Source organism: Pholcus phalangioides, unplaced genomic scaffold, assembly GCF_987345545.1.
Source record: "Pholcus phalangioides strain wild (caught in Gottingen) unplaced genomic scaffold, Ppha-v1.0 ptg000011l_1, whole genome shotgun sequence".
In the NCBI taxonomy this organism is placed as follows: Eukaryota; Metazoa; Arthropoda; class Arachnida; order Araneae; family Pholcidae; genus Pholcus; species Pholcus phalangioides.
In genome coordinates this window covers 29,742,541-29,763,333 of record NW_028301604.1, presented here as the reverse complement: position 1 = coordinate 29,763,333, position 20,793 = coordinate 29,742,541, and the positions used below count along the sequence as shown (strand labels likewise).

Genomic DNA, 20,793 nt, shown 5'->3' with positions numbered 1-20,793 from the left:
ATATCTGGGATGCCTTGCAACGTGCTGTTCAGAAGAGATCTCCACCCCCTCTTACTCCTACGAATTTATGGACAGCCGTGCAGGATTCATGGTGTCAATTACATCCAGCACTACTTCAGACATTAGTCGAGTCCATGCCACGTCATGTTGCGGCACTTCTGCGTGCTCGCGGGGGCCCTACACGATATTAGGCAGGTGTACCAGTTTTTTTGGCTCTTCAGTGTATATATATGTGTGTGTGTGTGTGTGTGTGTGTGTGTGTGTGTGTTGATTTTCTTTCTCTCAATAAAATGAATTTTTCTTTCCCATGCAAAGATTCGCCCGAAGTGGAGCAGACAATTACACGAGAAAACAGGGAAAAAAGACATCTTTCACCAGTTGTTTTTTTTTGTATATGTTTGATTTCCAAACAGGTTTTAGCAGTTCCATAACAATAGAAGATGTGATATACATATAGAGATTTGGGTGTGTGTGTATGTGTGTTCTAATAAGTGAATAATATTCATTATTAGAAGTACATTGGTTTTTGAGTATTTATTCTCATTTGTTTCTCGCTGGTTATAGAGCTATATACCAATTACACACACGTTCCCAAATCTCTATATACCACATCGTCTATTGTTATGGAACTACTAAAACCTGTTCGGAAATCAAACATACATAAAAAAATGCTGCAAGATGAATGTCTTTTTCCCCTGTTTTCTCATGCAATCGCCTGCTCCACTTTTGGAGAATCTTTGCATGGGAAAAGAAAAAAATGATGATGAAAGATTGTGTAGGGTGTAATATAATCAACATACATCACCTTTCAGGTTTAGACCATAAAATAAAAGTCAGCCACTTAACCCGGGCAGATCAACATAGATTCTAGAATCTCGGCCAAATCAGACACAACACACATTGTAGTGGCAGTCCCTGGTAGGGTACTAGAACGCATTCTGCTGGCAAAATCACTTTTCATACACTGGGAAAGTTACCGAGTGCGCGAGTACCTTCAAGTATGACGCTGCACAAGGTGCCAATCCCACAAACACACCACAGGCCAGTGCCAGTCAGAAACACCGTATTGTGCCACCTGTTCCGGTAGGCACAATACTTACACATGCATGGAGGATCGTGTCAGGTGCATCAACTGTTTAATGAGCAATGACGACCACTACACAAAATACCCGACAGGACACAGAGCATCATCCCCGACATGTCATTGCTACATGGCTTTAACCGAACGGCTGAGGAAGAAAATAAACTACAAATAATTACCTTAATATTTTAAATAAAAAATTCCCTCAGTACAATTAGCTACTACAAAACTAAATCCGAAATTTAAAAATGAGCTCAAATAGAATGCCAGATGTCATGTCCCACCTCTTTCCTACACAATTAATTAATAAATCTAACACATTAAACTAATCCAACTTAATTGCGACCACACGAAAGCGGCCATGGATAAACTTCCAATAATCTCAAATAAATACCAAATCGACATATTCCTCATCCAGGAGCCCTACATCTACAATAAAAGAATACCCAATATCCCAAAATCATGGTCGGTCTGGCTCGCAAAAGAAAATAAAGCCGCGATAATCTGTCCTAACCAAAACATAAAACCAAATTTAATAGAGACCCTTAATCACACCGTCGCCGTTAAACTTCCTTTCGACAACAAGCCTCTTACTCTGATTTCAGCCTACGCCCCTCCCCATGGTGACCTGAAAGAAACACTCGCTGAAATTGCAATTATCCTCGATGCAATCAAACCGGAACAAGCACTGATCGGGTCTGATCTAAACTGGCAAAATCCGCTGTGGAACTAATCCGAGGCTTAACGGTAGAGGCAAAGAGATAGAGCAATTCATTGGCGGACATGATCTTTTTCTCCATCACTCAAACTCAGACCCACCATCATATGTCCATGGCGACAAAAAAGGCTGGCCCGACCTAACTCTCACAACAAACACAGAAGTAGTGCAATGTCTAAATAGAAATATAACAACAGACTTCTCAGCCAGCCTTCATAAATACATTCTGATAGAACTAAACATCTCTGCCAACTCTATCTCACTCACAAGATTCAAAAGTAAATTTGGTCTCTCTAAACTTAACAAGCATCTCAGGGACATCCCCAAATTAATAACTTTAATTAATAATTACCACACCTCGGAGGATCTCAACGCCAAAACGGAAGCGTTGGAAAACTGAATTTTCCAGGCGTGCCATAAATCTCTTAAAAAGAAAACATCCAAACTTAATATCAAAACCTCCTGGTGGACCCCCCAAAATAAACTCAAAGTTCTACAGCTTAGAACACAAAAAAGCCTCCCCAGATGAAAAACCCAGACTTTATATAATATTTAAACGTGAAAGAGCAAAATTCTGGAAAAACTCTTTCCCACATCACCTAACACGTCCTCCGCACAGAGCACGAACACTATGACATCGTCGAACTACAATGACCCTCCAATCAGTCCGGCCGAAGTGGATAGGATTATAAAACTGATCCCGACAAACAAAGCCCCCGGTCCTGATAGAATTGACGGCCCGATAACCAAGCATGTACACAAACAATACCCAACTCTTTTCCTCACGCTGTTCAACAAATGCCTCGAACTAAAAACATTCCCCAAGGGTATTTATGTTGCGGCAAATATTACTCTTTCAAAAACCAGATGTAATCGACTAGTATCGTCCAATTACCCTTTTGCCCGTAGGAGGTAAATGTCTTGAAAAACTTTTGACTCAAAGACTCAACTTTCACCTGGAATCTCAAAACTATAACTCTAACCTTCAATTCGGCTTTAGGTCAGGTAATTCTATAGATGATGCCCTCAACCTAATACTCACTAAAATTAACGAATTCAAGAGCAAAGAACTGGACGTCGCCTTTATAAGTATCGATATTAAAGGAGCTTTTAACAACCTGACCTATTACTCAATCAACCAAGAACTGTCCAAAGCTTCCCTCCCTAACAATATTAAATCAATGTTTTCGGACCTCCTAGCAAATAGACATGTCTTAATCACAACACCGGAAGGCCTGGCGGTTAGAAAACAGGATATTGGCTGTCCACAGGGTTCGTGTAGCGGACCAGCTTTATGTAATTTTGCGGCCAATCAAGCCCTAAAAATCCCCCTCCCGGAAGATGCCCATATCCAAGCCTTTGCTGATGACTTTGCCTTTGTGATAGGGTCAGTAAATGTATCACAGCTAGCGACAAAGGCAACTAAAATTCTTAACGATTTTTCGAATTGGCTTAATGAACATAACCTCAAAATCTCAACAGAAAAAACACAATTTCTCTGTTTCACAAAAAATAAATATCCCCCTAGGATCAAAATTAATGGTAAAAATATTAAATGCGTAAACAATCTCAAATATTTAGGCGTAACCATCCAAAAACACCTCGGCTGGCAATCACACATCAATGAACGCAAACTAAAAGCGACTCGCTTCCATTTCAAACTAACTAAAATAGCAGGAAAATCCTGGGGCATCTCACAAAGCATTAGGAACACTATCTACAAGACGGTGGTCGAGAGATTCTTGGCCCATGGCGCCTCTGCTTGGTATAGGCATCCAACCAAAAAAACACAACAGGCTTTAGATAGTGCACAGAGGAAATTTCTTTTAACAATAACCGGAGCCTATGACACAACAGCTACGCTCGGACTCCAAGTGATCACAGGCAACTGCCCACTACACCTAAAGCTCCAAATGGAAGCAGTCTACACAAACGCAGTTAGGTTTAGGAAAAACATTCAACCTCTAGACTTTGACCCCAATAAATTTGAAGCATGGGAGCATGGCTGGCACCACCACCCCTCCTTCTCAACTATCCCCAATCAAATTTCGATTGACGGCCACGATATAAAACTAGCAAACACCCACATATACACAGATGGCTCCAAAACCGATGAAGGCGTCGGGGCAGCCTACTGTGTATACACAAACAATACAGAAAAGCAAACATGGCAAGTAGCGCTAGATAAAAACAATAGTAACTTCCAAGCAGAATTGTTAGCGATAGAAGCAGCTGCACAATACGCAAAGGGAGCAGAAGAGCGAGATTTAATAATAACTGATAGCCGCTCCTCCCTTCAAGCACTTCTAGATCCAACAAATAGAAACACAATAGTACGTGCATTAAGGCGGCGTCTATTAAATAACCCAAACATTTTCCTAGGTTGGACCAAGGCCCATGTAGGTAATCTTGGAAACGAGAGAGCAGACTCTCTAGCCAAAGCTGCAATCAACTGTGACAATAAACTTGATAACCCTTTCCCACTAACGCTCCTGAAGCGACAACTTAAACAAGCAACCCTCCAGAAATGGCAGCAAATTTAGGACCAAGGAACAACAGCTAGGAAAGTGCACGAAATTGTCCCTCGAGTCACATTCAACACACTAAACTGGAATAGGGAGGTGACTATCTTCATAACAGGACACGGCCCATTCCCTATATATCTACACGAACGGAAACAACGCCGAACAGACAAATGTGCCTGCGGTATGTTGGGTACTCCTGTTCACTATGCAACAGAGTGCCAATTTACAAAACATCTACACATATACAAATATTCCGAAAACAATAGAAAACAATGGTTCACTCAAATAATCAAAAACAAAAACACAGCAGTAAGGACTCCAAGCCTTGTCAGATATATACACGCCAACGAAAAACAAGAAATCTGTCCACCAGATTTATAAAATAATGTTTTAAATATTACAAAAATAAGTGGGAGAAAAAACAGAAATGGATAAAAACAACAACAAAAATCATATCCACATGACTGCCACTACTAATACATGATATCGCATATACTAACGGGACCCGAACAAGAATTTTTATGACATTCCCGTTACAATGATGTAAATGTGATAACCACAAGTGTCCTTCATGCCGCTATTCTAGCTAGGGTGCTAGGCGGGACGACACGAATGGTTTCATAATAACCATTACACATGTAGTTTATATTATATATATATTCTTTTTTTTTTACTTCAAATATAAATATAACCAGCCAGATCGAGTCAACCAAAACACCAAGGCCGAAGCTGATCCTTAGCTAAGGCTCTCTCCAGACAATCCCCCATTTAAATCAAGCCCACATTGCTCACCAAAATAGGTTTAAGACGAGACGACTCGACCTGACAGTTATATATATGTATATAAATGTGTGTATTTCTCTTTCCTCCATTCAAGTTGTCCATGCATTTCATGTCCACAACATACGTGCGTACTCATATTGTCGGATTGATGTTGCTCACCGAATAAGGTGCTAAGCGAGATGCCACGGGTGCTCCCTAATTGTATATATTCCCCCACACAATACTTCTATTTTGTATATTTTCATTAAATCCACCGGAGTGAGTGAACTCAACCCAACAAAACTGATGCTGGCTTCTAGTCACAAGTTATCAAACCCATTTGCTCACCAATAAGGTGTTAAGTGAGATGACTCGCTCCGATGGATATATATATATATATATATATATTATTTCACAATAATATTCTCATTTCTCTTTCTTTTTGTATCCTGTGTATATAATATGGCAAGTGTAAGATAACAGATGAGATGGCTGGGGGAGGGGGGGGCTCAATTGCTCTTAAAACATACCTCCATCCTAATATGTGTACATTCATCTTAACTAAACCCCGAAACTTCTCCAACTCCTAATCCCATCTCGTCTGTAATCACCATAAAATTTGTTAATCGCGACAGTACCCAATTGTCCGGGGAAAATATGTTGTAAAAAAGTTTGTATGTATGTTGTTTTTTTTTTTGACACTAAATAAAGTATTCCAGACTCTGCCACGAAGCTGGGCTGGAAGAGATCTCGACAACGGGATAAGTCCAGTGGCAAAGTTCTGGCGTTCATTCATTCATACATTTTATCTCACAAGGAAAAGTCCAATTCTTCTCTAAAGCGCTTCTTCATAACTTTTATTTTTTGTTTTTATTCATGTAAACTGAAGAAAAAAATCTAAGTTGATGTGCGACTTGATTTATTTAGAAATTTTTTCACTCTTTCTTTTTACTCCTTTTTTCTTTTTAAGAGTAAGGCACTGAATTTCCGTTGAAGCATATTCAGCAACTGCGCCAGTCAAGTTAACCTCTTCAGCTGTGAGCCAAAACTGGCTATTAAAAAATTTGCTTTTTGTTTATTGTATGTCAAAATGAACCTTAAAAAAAAAGTTTCTTTTTTTAAAAAACCTAATTAATTAATTGGGGTCGATATCCTTACTAGGACCATTGGAGTTAGTTCTGGAACGAAAAGGTAAAATTATTGAGCTAATTAATTAGAAATAATATGAGTGATGTTCTATCCTAGTGTATATACTCTAGATGGGTTTCAATGTTTCAGGATTGGGTTTCGGCCAGTGACAAAAAAGGGGTAAAGATGGCAAGAATGAAGTTAAATAATGGATAATACCTAAATGATCAAATATTGCTGCCATATTCTGGTTAGTTATGATTTCCATCATTCCTTTGGATATCTTACCACAAATATATTGTTGAGTAGGTAACTTTCAAGTGCTTTTCGAATATGTTGCTTGTATCATGGACATGTATAGCAAGTCTAACGTAGTATTTTTAAGAGCCTTATTTTCCCCAACAGAAAAGTTAATTTAACATCTCAAGAAAAGAACTTTGTAATAGTGTCATATATTTTTCTTTTTCCATTCACAATTGTATTTTTTACATACTTATTTGAACATTTATAAGCAACTAAAACGACGGAAGCGGTCGTTTTAACCGGAAAGCTATACGACCATTCGAATACACTAAGATTGGTCATCTGTTTAATATGATTACAAAAAAAAATCTGATTTAAACAATCTTCATAAGCGAACATTGAAATAATACTGAAAGAATAGATGTTATACCATAGACCATAGAGTTTGCGTTTTTCCAGTGCTCATTTCGTACCGTTTAAAGGTGCACTTTTGAAGAAGCTCATTGTCGTGCGCTATTCAATTCATTCAGCGTTTATATGGATCTTGACGTTTTTACTACATTAGTTTGTAGTAAAAGCTAATTAATGTATTAGAACTATTAAAGAGAAATATTAAAGTTACTTTTAATATTTCTCTAACATGCAGGGTGTGCCGTAAATTTCACTCAAGTTTTGTGGTTCAGGAATCCTCACTCCTGACCACGAGAAAATTTTCCAAAAAACACAATCCTTTTTACGACTTATTCAAATTCAAGTTCATTCATCTACGTCATAAACATGCATATTCATACAGAAGAGTGTAAATTAAACATTCAAATCATTAAAAAATGCCCCTAAAGACGAGTTATATGGTCACCCTGTTGATTTCCAGATACAAGCGGAATATCGCCTATCATGGCGTCTTACCGTCTCATGAAGTTGGAACCAGCTTCTGGTTTTAAAATTCAATATTTAAAAAAAAATCCAACAGATTTAAACATTGAACAAAAGAAGGGTTTGAAGAAAAAAACTTGCAGAGAATGTAATTCTTGAATTCTCTTCATGATTAAAATGTCCACAGTTTTTGATCGAGCAGCTACTGGAATTACTGTTTCTCAGTTAGTTGTTAGGTCATCCAAATGGTTTGTTGACGTCCCCTATTCCATCAAAATTAATAACCACTGTAATATTGGTAACTAAAAAAAAAAAATTTTATTTATAAGCTGTTATCCCGGAATTTTTTAGGGTTTTTCCGTGACGTTTGATTCCGCGGTACGCCAAAAAAGCTCTTGCGGAACCCCAGTTGGAAATTTATGCAGTAGAACAGGGATTTCTAACCTAAGAGCTTTCGTGGAACCTTTGATGGGTATGAAACTTTTCCGTGAAACCCTTGATGGTATTGTTTCGCAAAGTGTGTGTCGTGGCTCCTAGGGGTGTCGCCAAACTTTGCAGAGGCAAGCTGGAGATATTGGTTTCTGTCCCTATTTATGCTTTGAAGTGATTCTTTTATATAGGAAAATATCTAACAAACTATTCTCGGGAGCCCCTTCCTCTGCCGTCCCCTAGTTGCGGCTCTGTCCATGCCTACCCTGGGATAGAGTTCAATGAGCTTTCTTTTTGTTTTATGCATGGCTGTTTCAACATTAAGGGTGACTCATCATGGGTTCCCTGGGCAAAGTGATGTTTTGTGGCCCATGCTCAGCTGGAAGCAACAGCTTACATATTTACATACTTGAAGTCGAAAATTTACCCGGATCGGGGGAGATAAAACTACTATTACCGTTTTCACTGTTGTTTGGTTATCCAAATTTGTTAAAATATGTGAAACTTTTTTTGTGAAAGTGCAAAATAAAGAACAGGGGCTGTAACAAGAACTTCTTTTTTAATTTGCAACTTCTCCGGGTTCCAAAATGTTTTAGGGATCAGTGACGTTTGATTTCGTGGAACCCCAAAAGTGCAGTGACTTCAGTTATCCGGATCGCTTCGACTCCACTAAAACAGGTGAAGGCAGCGAAACAACTGACTGAACCGATATGTTCAGGCAATGAAACATTTTAATACAGTAGGCCTACGCAAGTATAAAATGTGAAAAAAAAAATTGTTTTAATAGTCAGCAAGTTACATTTACATATTAAAGCAAAATTCCTTTTTCACTAAGAAATAAATAAATTTCGTGAATTATCCAATCATGCGGATGGGGACTGGTCCCAATTGATTCGGATAATTGAATGCTACTGTATTGATATAGGCCTACTGCGATTTTCAACCATTGTTCCCGGGCATTTTCGAGTACTTCCACGATCCCTCGAGATCGGATAAGAACACTTTGAGATACGACAGTTCTGATCTCATTCCCAAGGATGCAGCGAATGCCATAAATTCGCTCATCTCTACAACCTGATGATAATTTGAAGAATTGTTCAAGGTGACGGATCTTTTTGACGAAGTTGGTTAATACTAGTACATAACTGTACATGCATCTCGTGCACATTCCTCTGTGGAATTTATAACGAATCGGTACATGCTGGAACACGAGGCCAGAGTGTAAGTATGAGGCAGGGCCGTCATTTCAACCTTTTCCAGGGGGAGGGGGGGCAAAGCACATGTATTCAATGTATGTATATATATATATATATTCGTATATATATACACCATTTTTAGTGTATTTTCAAAGCCAGCCCCCGTAAATGACGGGCCTGGTATGAGGTATGTTGCTAGAGTTGTGCCGAACTTTGCTACTGCCATTCGTAAGCATTAATGAGAAATTAATATTTGTTTTCAAACATTTCAATTTTCTTCAAAAATTAATAGTTGTAGCTTTCCACAAAAGACGCATTTTTCTATTAATAAACAACTCTTTGACGTGCCCAATAAGGTCCATTACTTAAAAAATTTTAACTTTTTCTCCTCTTCTCTGGGATCCTGGAAATGTAGTAAGAATTTCTGGATGAATTTTAGGTGCATTCAAAAACACGAATGTATATATCTAGTAAATCCCGTGCAACAATCCGGTAAAATATAAATCCAGTAAATAATCCGTCTGCTGGTATATATCTAGTAAATTCACCAACAACAAAAAAATGATAGAAAATTCCCTGACGTGCATCGCACATATGAGTTCGACAGCATCTGTTTTAGTCGATAAGTATTATTAATATTCAATAATTAATGTATATTTGATATCAATAATATTTCGGCATGTGCATAATAATTTGTCTCCTTAAACTGCTATTAAATTGTTGTCGGTTCGTGTTCCGTGAAACAGTTACCAGTCTATCATCGTAACAGGAACACATCATGGGTACTTCTGAAATTTTAATTAATCTGTTACTAATTTTTTCTCTTCGTTTGTTTTTAATTCACCTGTAAGACTTTTGAATTTTATTTCCACACTGCATTTCAAAATTTTATTCGTTTCTTGGAATGTTTATACGAAAGAGACTGTAGCAAGTATGACACTTCGTTTTAAGAATTTGTCAAACTAGTTCAACCTTTTCTCTTTGCGTATACTTAACGTGTAACTTACTTTTACTTTTTAATTTAGCGATAGGTGTGTTGTAATCTACCTCAAGTTTATCTGAAATATCACACTGTGGAATTCATTTCCCCTAATAAGACAACACGACCCGATTCAACGGACCCAACTTCGGACTGAATGGATTGTATCCGGATAATGCAGAATAAATAAACTTTCCAATATTTGACTATCTGATCGTGATAACGCAAAAAATAGTAATTTAGGAAATAATGAACAAAAAATTCACGATACAGAAGATCTATACATCAAAAATAGTGTAAATATTCTATTCCGTTACTATCGATGATATTGATTGTTTTTACATTAAAACATTGCAGCTATTTAGTCTCAGAAGCAAAATCGAATTTAACGAGAAACCATACGCTGCTAGTCCGTTAAATTGAGTGTGCAATCCTTTCCCTGAGATACTTCTGACAAGTTGGGTGCTGTAAATCACCCCTCTTGCTACATGTTCCTTCAACTTACCCTCCCTTTGATGCCCCCCGTCGCTTCGGTGTGCTTCGTTAAAAACATCCAAAATAGCCACGCTAAGGACCCGGATTGTGACGTCACACCCTCGGCGGAGTGATACATTACGGCTTGTACTTCTAGGAGGCTTTGGTAGTACTTCAGAGATTCGGGCTTTTTCTTGAAATACAACTTTTGATTTTATGGAACTTAATCCATTGAAAAGAAATCGATCCCCCGGTGTGGCTCCCCAAAGAAAAACGTGGAGACAACCCCCGCTTCCTAAAATTTGAAGACACCTAGATTGTCACCATGACCCTGCCCCGTCCTACCCCGATCTTGCTATAACCCATGTCTGTAAAACTTGAGAGCATCATGAGGCCCTACTACCTGATTGCAAAAGTACCAGAAGTATAAACGGGGCCGTCTTAAGAGCATCATGGTCCCCGGGCCAAATGATTTTTCTGAGGCCCTACGTGGTGAAGTCTCGGAAATTCCAACCACATTTCATTTTTGTGAGGCTCTTTTTCTCTTGATGCCCCCGGGCCGTGCCAGCACCTCCTAGAGATAGAAGGCCTCCGCACTCAGCTTGTGACGTCAGTAAGTAGTCCATTTTCCCTCAGAATATTCAGGGAAAAAAATTCCCTGTTCGTGTCACTATCATCGTTGTGAGGAAAAGAAATAATCGGGCTCAGAATTGGCGATTTCTATGCCTCACATCCAATCACTATGCGGTATTTGTGAGCCAATCAGGAAGACTCTACGCCAAAATAAGAAGAAACGAAATAGGATGCTGTGTTTCAAAATGTGGCAAACTTGTTAGGTAGTCTGGATGACGTTTATGGCAAACAGTGCAGAGGCCTTCTATCTCTAGGAGGTACTGGCCGTGCCCGGGTGGGCCCATGTGGTAAGGAGGCACTGTACCTTCCAATTTACATATATGATTTCCAAAAGTACAGTATTTATCACTTCATATCTACCAACCAAATATATATACACCAATATTTCATATATACCACACATTCCAACATATAACCCAATTTCATATTTTCCTACCTCTATTTGTTCACACACAATCATCATCCCCCTCCACCTTCTCATTAAAAGTCAGCAAATGCGACCCCTCACGATTGGTTACGTATTATTTGAAGTTGACCCCTTATATCCTATAGATATAAATATGCCCATTCGTTATAACGATATTTTCAACATTATTTTATTATTGTATTGCAGGTTTCCTAGGACGAAATTAAATTCGTTATAACCGAAAAGCATGTAAACGTTTTTTTCATTCAGCTAGAGAAATTCAAATCTGATATTCACGTAGGGAATTAAGGTCTTTGTAGCTCCCAATGACTTTAGTATGTGATGGAAGCAAAAAAATATTTTTTACTTCAGTTTATTTAAAATCATTTTTATACCGTTCAAATCGTATGAACTAATTCAGTTCATCGAGACGAAAACTTGGATATCCAATCGATACCTACCACTCATTTTTTAATTACTTTATCAAATCGCAAGTATATAGTATGTAAACTTGAGCAACTGAAACTGCAGCATAGAAAGCAACAACATTAATCTTTTTTCAAATATTAGATGAGGAGGCTGACTTTGGTAATAGAAACTTTGATGAAGAGCGTTTTTTATCAAAGTTGCCCATTACACTATCAAATGTTTTTTTGTGAAACTTATTTTGTTAATGGTCTTTGACAAAGAACTTTTATAGTGTAATACCGGCCTAAAGCTGATATTACACTATAAAACTTTGATAAAAATTCTTTTATAAAACTTGAAAAATGTAACCAATAAACACATCTGTTACATTCGAGCGAACTTAACTGATCCGCCTATTGGTTGCATTTTTCAAGTTTTATAAACGAACTTTTATAAAACTTTAATAGTGTAATCCTGGCCTTAGCCAGGATTAAATTATAAAAGTTTGATAAACGTTCTTTTATAAAACTCGTAGAATGTAACCAGTCAGATTGTCGGTTACATTTGAACATATACAACGGATAATGTATTATTGGTTCCTTTTGTAAAGTTTTATGAAATTTTGATAAAATATTTTTTATAAAACTGGAAAAATTCAACCAATAAGCGCATCGGTTACATTCCCGCAAATGCAACCGGTGATCTTATTGGTTGAATTTTTCGAGTTTTATCAGAGCTTTTACAAAACGTTCAAGGCCGGGATTACACTATAAAAGTTTCCTAAAAGTTCTTTTATAAAGTTTGAAAAATTCAACCAATAAGATTATCGGTTGCATTAGCTCGAATGAATGCATTAGCCCGGCCTTAGGCCGGCATTACTCTGTAAAAGTTTGCTAAAAGTGCTTTCATAAAACTTGAAAAATGCAACCAATAAACTGATCGGTTATATTCGAGTAAATGCAACCGATCAGCTTATAGGTTGTAGTTTACAAATTTTATAAAAGTACTTTTACAACACTTTAATAGTGTAATCCCGGCTTTAGAGAGAGACAGTGAGACTGGGGCAGAGACAGGGAATGTCTAATTTCCTTAGAAGTGTTATAATATCATCTATTAACACTGCTAAAAAAAATCGATTTACCAAAGAAGCTTTGGTGAAAAGACATCTTTTCGCAGTTTTTTTGCGCCAACGAATATCTCAATAAAAAATGTCACTAAAAGACAAAAAAAAAAAATCAATAAAAAAATGGGAATTAATTTAAGAAATAATCCAGAACTAATGATAATTTTGTTTGAAAATGATAATTCGTGAATCATTAAAAATTCAATATTGATTTTAAAAAAATAGAATCAGAAAATAGAATAATTGAAAATCGATGAATAAAACAATCGAAAACCAATAAGAGATAGTTCCAGAATTAATGAAAATTCAAATTTAATGGAAGATATAATTTTCACAGAATTGGTGGAAGTTTTCAATACTTTTGGGGCCCCCAGTTTGATTCATGTTCCAGGACCAGACACAGTGGCGTCAGATCCGAAAGTGCAGCGGGTACACAAGCACCCACAGCATTTTGTGATGCCATTCTGAGTACTCCCTCCCAGAATTTATTCAGAAATCCCCTATATATATATATACATTTAGTCACTTACTCTACCTTGCATTACGTCGTTTCGCTTTAAAAATCTTATGCTATTATCTGTGAATAAACGAAATGAGTTGAATTAACAAACCTGGTTTAATTTTATTTTGATCTCTAAAATCATTCCTCGTCTTATATGCGAGTAAGTATGGCAGTTGAGAGTCCAGTTTTCATTAGAATGTCTGGATTTAATGGCGAGCTACAAGTGCTGAAATACTGGCGAAGTACAAAATTCAAACGTTTGGTCGAAGGAACTAATTCCGTTCATTATATCCGTAAGATCGTTACTGTGTATTGGATGACGAAATAGGAGCGAAAAACTCCCACCATCAGAGTTGATCTGTGGTGAACATAAAGGTCATCAGGTAGCTTGCTAATTGAAAATGGAGTTGCCGATTTTTTCACTTCTATTTAAACGGTGAAAATCAACACTCTCACAATTGAGTTAAGCTGCTGAATTTTATGTTCTGAACCATGAAAGAGAGAGAGAGAGAGAGAGAGAGAGAGAGATGAGATGTGTGTGTGCTGATTAACCCCCTACATAATATATATATAAACTGAAGAGCCAAAAAAACTGGTGCAGGCATGCGTATGCAAATAAAGAGATATGGAACCAATCAGAGTACGGCGCTACGGTCGGCAACGCCTATATAACACAACAAGTGTCTGGCATAGTTGTTAGATCGGTTACTGCTGCTACAATGGCAGGTTATCGAGATTTAAGTGAGTTTGAACGTGGTGTTATAGTCGGCGCACGAGAGATGGGACATAGCATCTCCGAGGTAGCGATGAAATTTGGATTTTCACGTACGACCATTTCACGAGTGTACCGTGAATATCGGGAATCCGGTAAAAAATTAAATCTACGACATCGCAGCGGCCGGAAAAAGATCATGCAAGAACGGGACCAACGACGACTGACGACAATCATTAAACGTGACAGACGTGCAACCTTTCCTCAAATTGCTGCAGATTTCAATGCTGGGCCATCAACAAGTGTCAGCGTGCGAACAATTCAACGAAACATCATCGATATGGGCTTTCGGAGCCGAAGGCCCACTCGTGTACCCTTGATGACTTCACGACACATAGCTTTACGCCTCGCCTGGGCCCGACAACACCGACATTGGACTGTTGAGGACTGGAAACACGTTGCCTGGTCTGACGAGTCTCGGTTCCAATTGCTTCAAGCTGATGGACGTGTACGGGTATGGAGACAACCTCATGAATCCATGGACCCTACATGTCAACAGGGGACTATGCAAGCTGGTGGAGGCTCTGTGATGGTATGGGGCGTGTGCAGTTGGCGTGATATGGGACCCTGATACGTCTAGATACGACTCTGACAGGTGACAGGTACGTAAGCATCCTGTCTGATCACCTGCACCCATTCATGTCCATTGTGCATTCCAACGGACTTGGACAATTTCAGCAGGACAATGCGGCACCCCACACGTCCAGAATTGCTACAAAGTGGCTCCAGGAACACTCTTCTGACTTTAGACACTTCCGCTGCCCACCAAAATCCCCAGACATGAACGTTATTGAACATATCTGGGATGCCTTGCAACGTGCTGTTCAGAAGAGATCTCCACCCCCTCTTACTCCTACGAATTTATGGACAGCCGTGCAGGATTCATGGTGTCAATTACATCCAGCACTACTTCAGACATTAGTCGAGTCCATGCCACGTCATGTTGCGGCACTTCTGCGTGCTCGCGGGGGCCCTACACGATATTAGGCAGGTGTACCAGTTTTTTTGGCTCTTCAGTGTATATATATGTGTGTGTGTGTGTGTGTGTGTGTGTGTGTGTGTTGATTTTCTTTCTCTCAATAAAATGAATTTTTCTTTCCCATGCAAAGATTCGCCCGAAGTGGAGCAGACAATTACACGAGAAAACAGGGAAAAAAGACATCTTTCACCAGTTGTTTTTTTTTGTATATGTTTGATTTCCAAACAGGTTTTAGCAGTTCCATAACAATAGAAGATGTGATATACATATAGAGATTTGGGTGTGTGTGTATGTGTGTTCTAATAAGTGAATAATATTCATTATTAGAAGTACATTGGTTTTTGAGTATTTATTCTCATTTGTTTCTCGCTGGTTATAGAGCTATATACCAATTACACACACGTTCCCAAATCTCTATATACCACATCGTCTATTGTTATGGAACTACTAAAACCTGTTCGGAAATCAAACATACATAAAAAAATGCTGCAAGATGAATGTCTTTTTCCCCTGTTTTCTCATGCAATCGCCTGCTCCACTTTTGGAGAATCTTTGCATGGGAAAAGAAAAAAATGATGATGAAAGATTGTGTAGGGTGTAATATAATCAACATACATCACCTTTCAGGTTTAGACCATAAAATAAAAGTCAGCCACTTAACTCAATTTTGAGAGAGAGTTGCTTTTCACCGGTTATAGCAGTGAAAAATCGGCAACTTCAGTTTCAATTAGCAAGCTACCTGATGACCTTTACGTTCACCACAGATCAATTCTGATGTATATGGTGTGAGTTTATCTGCTATTTCGTCATCCAATACACAGTAACGATCCTCCGGATATAAAGAATGGAATTTTAAGTTCCTTCGAACCAAATGTTTGGTCCCTTGAGTTTCGTAGTTACGGAATTTGGCTGAATTATCGCAAAATACCGTACACCAAAAATTACTCAACGTCTTGCATTTTATAGGCTTTAAACCAATGTCTTAGGTACAAAATGTAATTCTTCACAACGTATGTGCTCAATAATTTTTTATTGTGTGTGTGTGTGGGGATTTTTCAAGAAAAATCTCCAGAATAAAGGGTCTTGATTTGACTCAAACAGTAATGATGATCTACTGGTAGATAGCGATCGAGCATCTTACAATAACAGTTGCCATAAACAATTTAAAGAATATTCGAGACTTGGTTTTCTTTCTTAAGTTAAATTATTCGTTATAGAAATATATTAGGAAAAGTTGAAAAATTCTTTTTCAGTTCATTCTGACAACTTTATTTTCAGATTTCAATCAAGCTTCCGAAGGTGTGATATCCATTATTCCTTACGCATCGAGCTCTGAAAAACACAACGAATCTATCATAAACATCAATTCGACATTGAGTGCTGATTTCAATGGAAGTTCAGTAACTCCCACTACTATTTCTCCAATACAGATGTCACCCCTCCAACATACCGATCCATTGTCAACATCAGATGTTTCGAGAACCGGTGAAGGAGCCATAGAACCTTATTCGCTTTCTTCTTCAGAGGACGATAGTCTTGACAAATGTAGTTTGGTCATTCCAAAACATGCTTTAGACAGTCTCCAACGTACAGCAGCTTCAGAAAGTTTTTCTCTGAATGAAAATTTTTCCGTGAACAAATCTGACCGAAAAAATTTGAATCCAGCAAGTGCAAGTGATTCAGACAAGGGAGAAGAATCCGGAAACTGTCCGAATGACAGAATATCTTTAAAGAAACGCAAAAGACGTGTACTGTTTTCTAAAGCTCAAACGTACGAACTAGAAAGGAGGTTCCGCCAACAACGCTACCTTTCTGCTCCAGAAAGAGAGCATCTAGCATCTATTTTACATCTTACAGCCACTCAAGTCAAAATTTGGTTTCAAAATCATCGATACAAAACGAAAAGAGCTAGACAAGAAAAAGGAGGACTAGAAATGACTCAATCAATCGCATCGCCTCGTAGAGTGGCAGTGCCAGTATTAGTAAGGGACGGGAAACCTTGTCAACCCAATATAAAAGCCTTGACAAAAGAAATTCATCAATCTGCGCGTATTTCCACGGTCAATTGCACATCGATGAATTCCTTAACCTCAATTACTTCCATGGCCTCTTTGCCTACTGCAACCGCCGCTCATACGATAAACACGTGTTTACAGAGTTCTTGTATTAGTTCCTACAACGTTAATATGGGTAATATAGCTTCCACGTTTAATCACCAACTGTTTCATCAACCAAGGTGGTGGTAGATATAACCCGTAACTAATTCTCGTACAATGGAGTACATATCGAACGCTAGATCACGAATCCTAACGAATAACGTAGGTTGATTGACAATCGTTGTACTAAGTAGACCTACTTTTAATGCAGTATTTCAACTGTGTGATTATATGAAAAATCATTCGAAAGCTTTTATAATTAAAACTGAATATTTGTATAGATTTGAAGAAAAAAAAAAAGATAGTTCCCCCCCCCCCCCTATACCACATCCTTAATAAGATGATGACTATGTAACCGATTAATTCGTTTTGATTTCTGATTTGCTTGAGATTGGTTTTTGATTGAAAATGAATGATATTCTCAATCAGTTATGTGTAGATTTCAATGATATAGGTGATCAGTGTAATTTGAAAATAGGAAATTTTATGCATATATATAATGTAACGCTCAAAATAAATCAGAACACTGCATACTAGTCTTACTCGAGTATTGCTTTCAGTTGTGAGATCGTTTTAAAATATAACATTGCTTCATATGAATACCTTTCATTTTATTTAATTCTCAATTACACTTAGCAAACTTAACTGTTGATTCTGAATTTCTTTCAAATGACACAATATTTTAGTCATTGCAATTGTAGTTCAAAGTGTTTTTCAAGACCTTTCAAGAACACGTTCGAAAAAGTATGAAAATTACTTTTCAATACTTTTATTATAAAGCATGAACATTTATTGAATAAGAATTTACCATTACCATGAGACTTACCACCAGCTCCAGATTATCTACTCAATATGAGTCGATGTTCCTGCAAGACGTAATGAACTGCCCTATTCAACAGCTTGTGGGGTGTGCATATCAATGGATGTAAAAACAATAACCTCACTTCGACCTATGAATCTGAAAAAAAAGTGGCAAAATGATTAATTAAATAAAGTTTTCCTTCACTGGAACATTTCTGTAATTATCTTTCTTTCGTTCGGCCATCTTTCTCGACCCCGTTAGCAAATTTTTAAGACTCTTTTCTAATATTGCGTATTTGTATGATGATGATAATAATAAACTATTTGAATTTGAAATAAAGGTAATTTTTCAAATGAAAGGTAAACAGTATAATAGATAAGTTGATAAGAGAGTACGTACGAATTAGATTTCTCTTTTCACCTTACCTGTTCTCTTTCGCTCTTATATGTATATAGTAGAAGAGTACATCACGTGAAAAAAATCGCGAATAGGTGTATAGAAATAAACAGAGGAAGAAATATGATGATAATAATAAACTATTTGAATTTGAAAAAAAAATTAAGCAGTAATTTGAAAGGAGTAGTGGACTTTGGTGTACTGTTTGAAGATACTTCAATGTTAAGTTGTGAAAATATAAAGCAATATATTTCCATTCAAAGCGTACATCAAGTTGCCGTTGCTTTAAATCGAGAAAACCACTCCGTCATTTTGAAATTGTTTTTAGAAATATCCCGATTGTGTCCGATTTTTTCTGATTTTGGATATGTTGTTCAGTAATGATTACTGATTAAAAAGCAATTTAAAAAGCTTCTGTTGCAATTTTTGCCGGGGTTCATTCACAAATTTTCTGGACTATATCTGTACTGACAGTATAACGATTTATTTGTTTCTTCAGACTTGCATTTTTATGTTTGAATAAAGTTATGCATTAGAGCGACACGTTGAACGCACGGTTAACTAATTTACAAAATTACGTATTTTATCAAAATTCCACGTAACATTACATAACGTGTGCAAAAACCTGTTCGCAATTATTCATTCATTCAGACTTAATTATCATATTGCAAAATTACCAAAGTTGGCGTGTATAATGTAAATAAACATTTCGTGTGTATTAAGAACTTCCTCTTTGTCATTTCGTAATACTGCATAAGGTTAGTCCCATCAATTGCTCATCATGCTGAAAAAGTTCAGTTGAATTGATCGACTTTACAATCCCATTTAAAATTCGATTAAGATTTTCTAATAATCTTTCAAACATAAATTTGCCAATTATAATTTAAATTATTTATATACATAGCACTCTGTGACTATATATCTATATAAAGTGGAACATTTTATCTATGCAATGAGATTTATGAAGAAACGGAATTACGATTTAAAAATATAAAGTTATATCAAAATGCAAAGGAATGTGTCAGTGTGTGAACTGCTTTTGCTAGTTGCATAGATTTATGGTAGGATTATTGTTTAGGGTATTGTCCCACGACATTGGTAACTCGCCAACTTGGTTCCAATTTTCAAAAGAGTAACAAACCTTCTTTGCTTTAAACACTTCGCTTACAAACTATGGTCAAGAAATTTGAATGATCTCTATTTGACGAATCGGCTATAAATATAGTATGGTAACCTTGTCTTGACCTAACCACAAGTTAGAAAAGGAAAACAAGGAGAAGGAAAAAAAGTAGAAGAAAAAGGAAGGAAAAAACAAATGAAAGGTAAACAATATAATAGATAAGTTGATAAGAGAGTACGTACGAATTATATTTCTCTTTTCACCTTACCTGTTCCCTTTCGCTCTTATATGTATAGAGTACAAGAGTACACCACGTGAAAAAAATCGCTAATAGGTGTATAGAAATAAACGGAGGAAAAAATAAGTTTTTTATATAGAGTTACAACAAAGCTTCGCGATGATAAGGAGACAGGAAAGAGAGAAAAAAACAGAAAAAATCGCAAAGTGGTTAAAATCATGTGACTAAGGCTTCAGTACAGTTATAGGCAAACTGTCGGAGCTGGGTACTTTCATTTCCTCAAGTTAATTCGATTGAGTCCAACGTGGTAAACTCTTGAAGCGTGTTCGAACGAGATTGAAATTGAAAACAATGTTGAAGAAAATAGATTCTCTTGGTTATATAGGACAGGTCATAACGGGTGGTGGTGAACGGGTAGTTTTTCGACTGGACAGGTATCGCAAGTAAAGTACTGCAAAGAAATGTCCTCAGTTCTATATTTTCTTCGCTTTTTATCGATAAACTCGAACAGGGTATCGATGTAATTGTTTGCAAATTCACAGATGACACTCAACTAATTGGGTATAATTGGGAAACCTAGTGACATGGAGTTGCATGGAGTGACTAGAGCTCTTTGAAACTCCAGGCTGACTCACCTGCCAGCTTTGATCACAGTCTGACGTCAGTATTGTCGCTATAGCCAAGAGCTGTTCCCTATTTCGCTTTTTTAACGATTGAATGCTAGTGTGAAACTAATATTTCATTCAAAGATGGAGGACGATAATTCCACTCCCCTTTCCACTGACCAACTGGAAAGCGATCGCAGTATCGGCAGATGAAGGGAACAAGCGAACATGACGTTCATTGTTGA

At 37.3% G+C, this 20,793-nt stretch overlaps 1 protein-coding gene across 1 annotated transcript in view; it reads left to right on the top strand.

Moving 5' to 3' along the window:
- LOC149080321 (uncharacterized) overlaps positions 1–17,626 on the top strand; it is a 311,347-nt gene extending 293,721 nt beyond the window's left edge. Inside the window, exon 3 of the mRNA XM_089238630.1 lies at positions 16,510–17,626. Within this exon, the coding sequence (XP_089094756.1) occupies positions 16,510–17,477 (968 nt within the window). The 3' untranslated portion in view covers positions 17,478–17,626. The remainder of the gene's footprint in view (positions 1–16,509) is intronic.
- Positions 17,627–20,793: the final 3,167 nt, after the last annotated feature.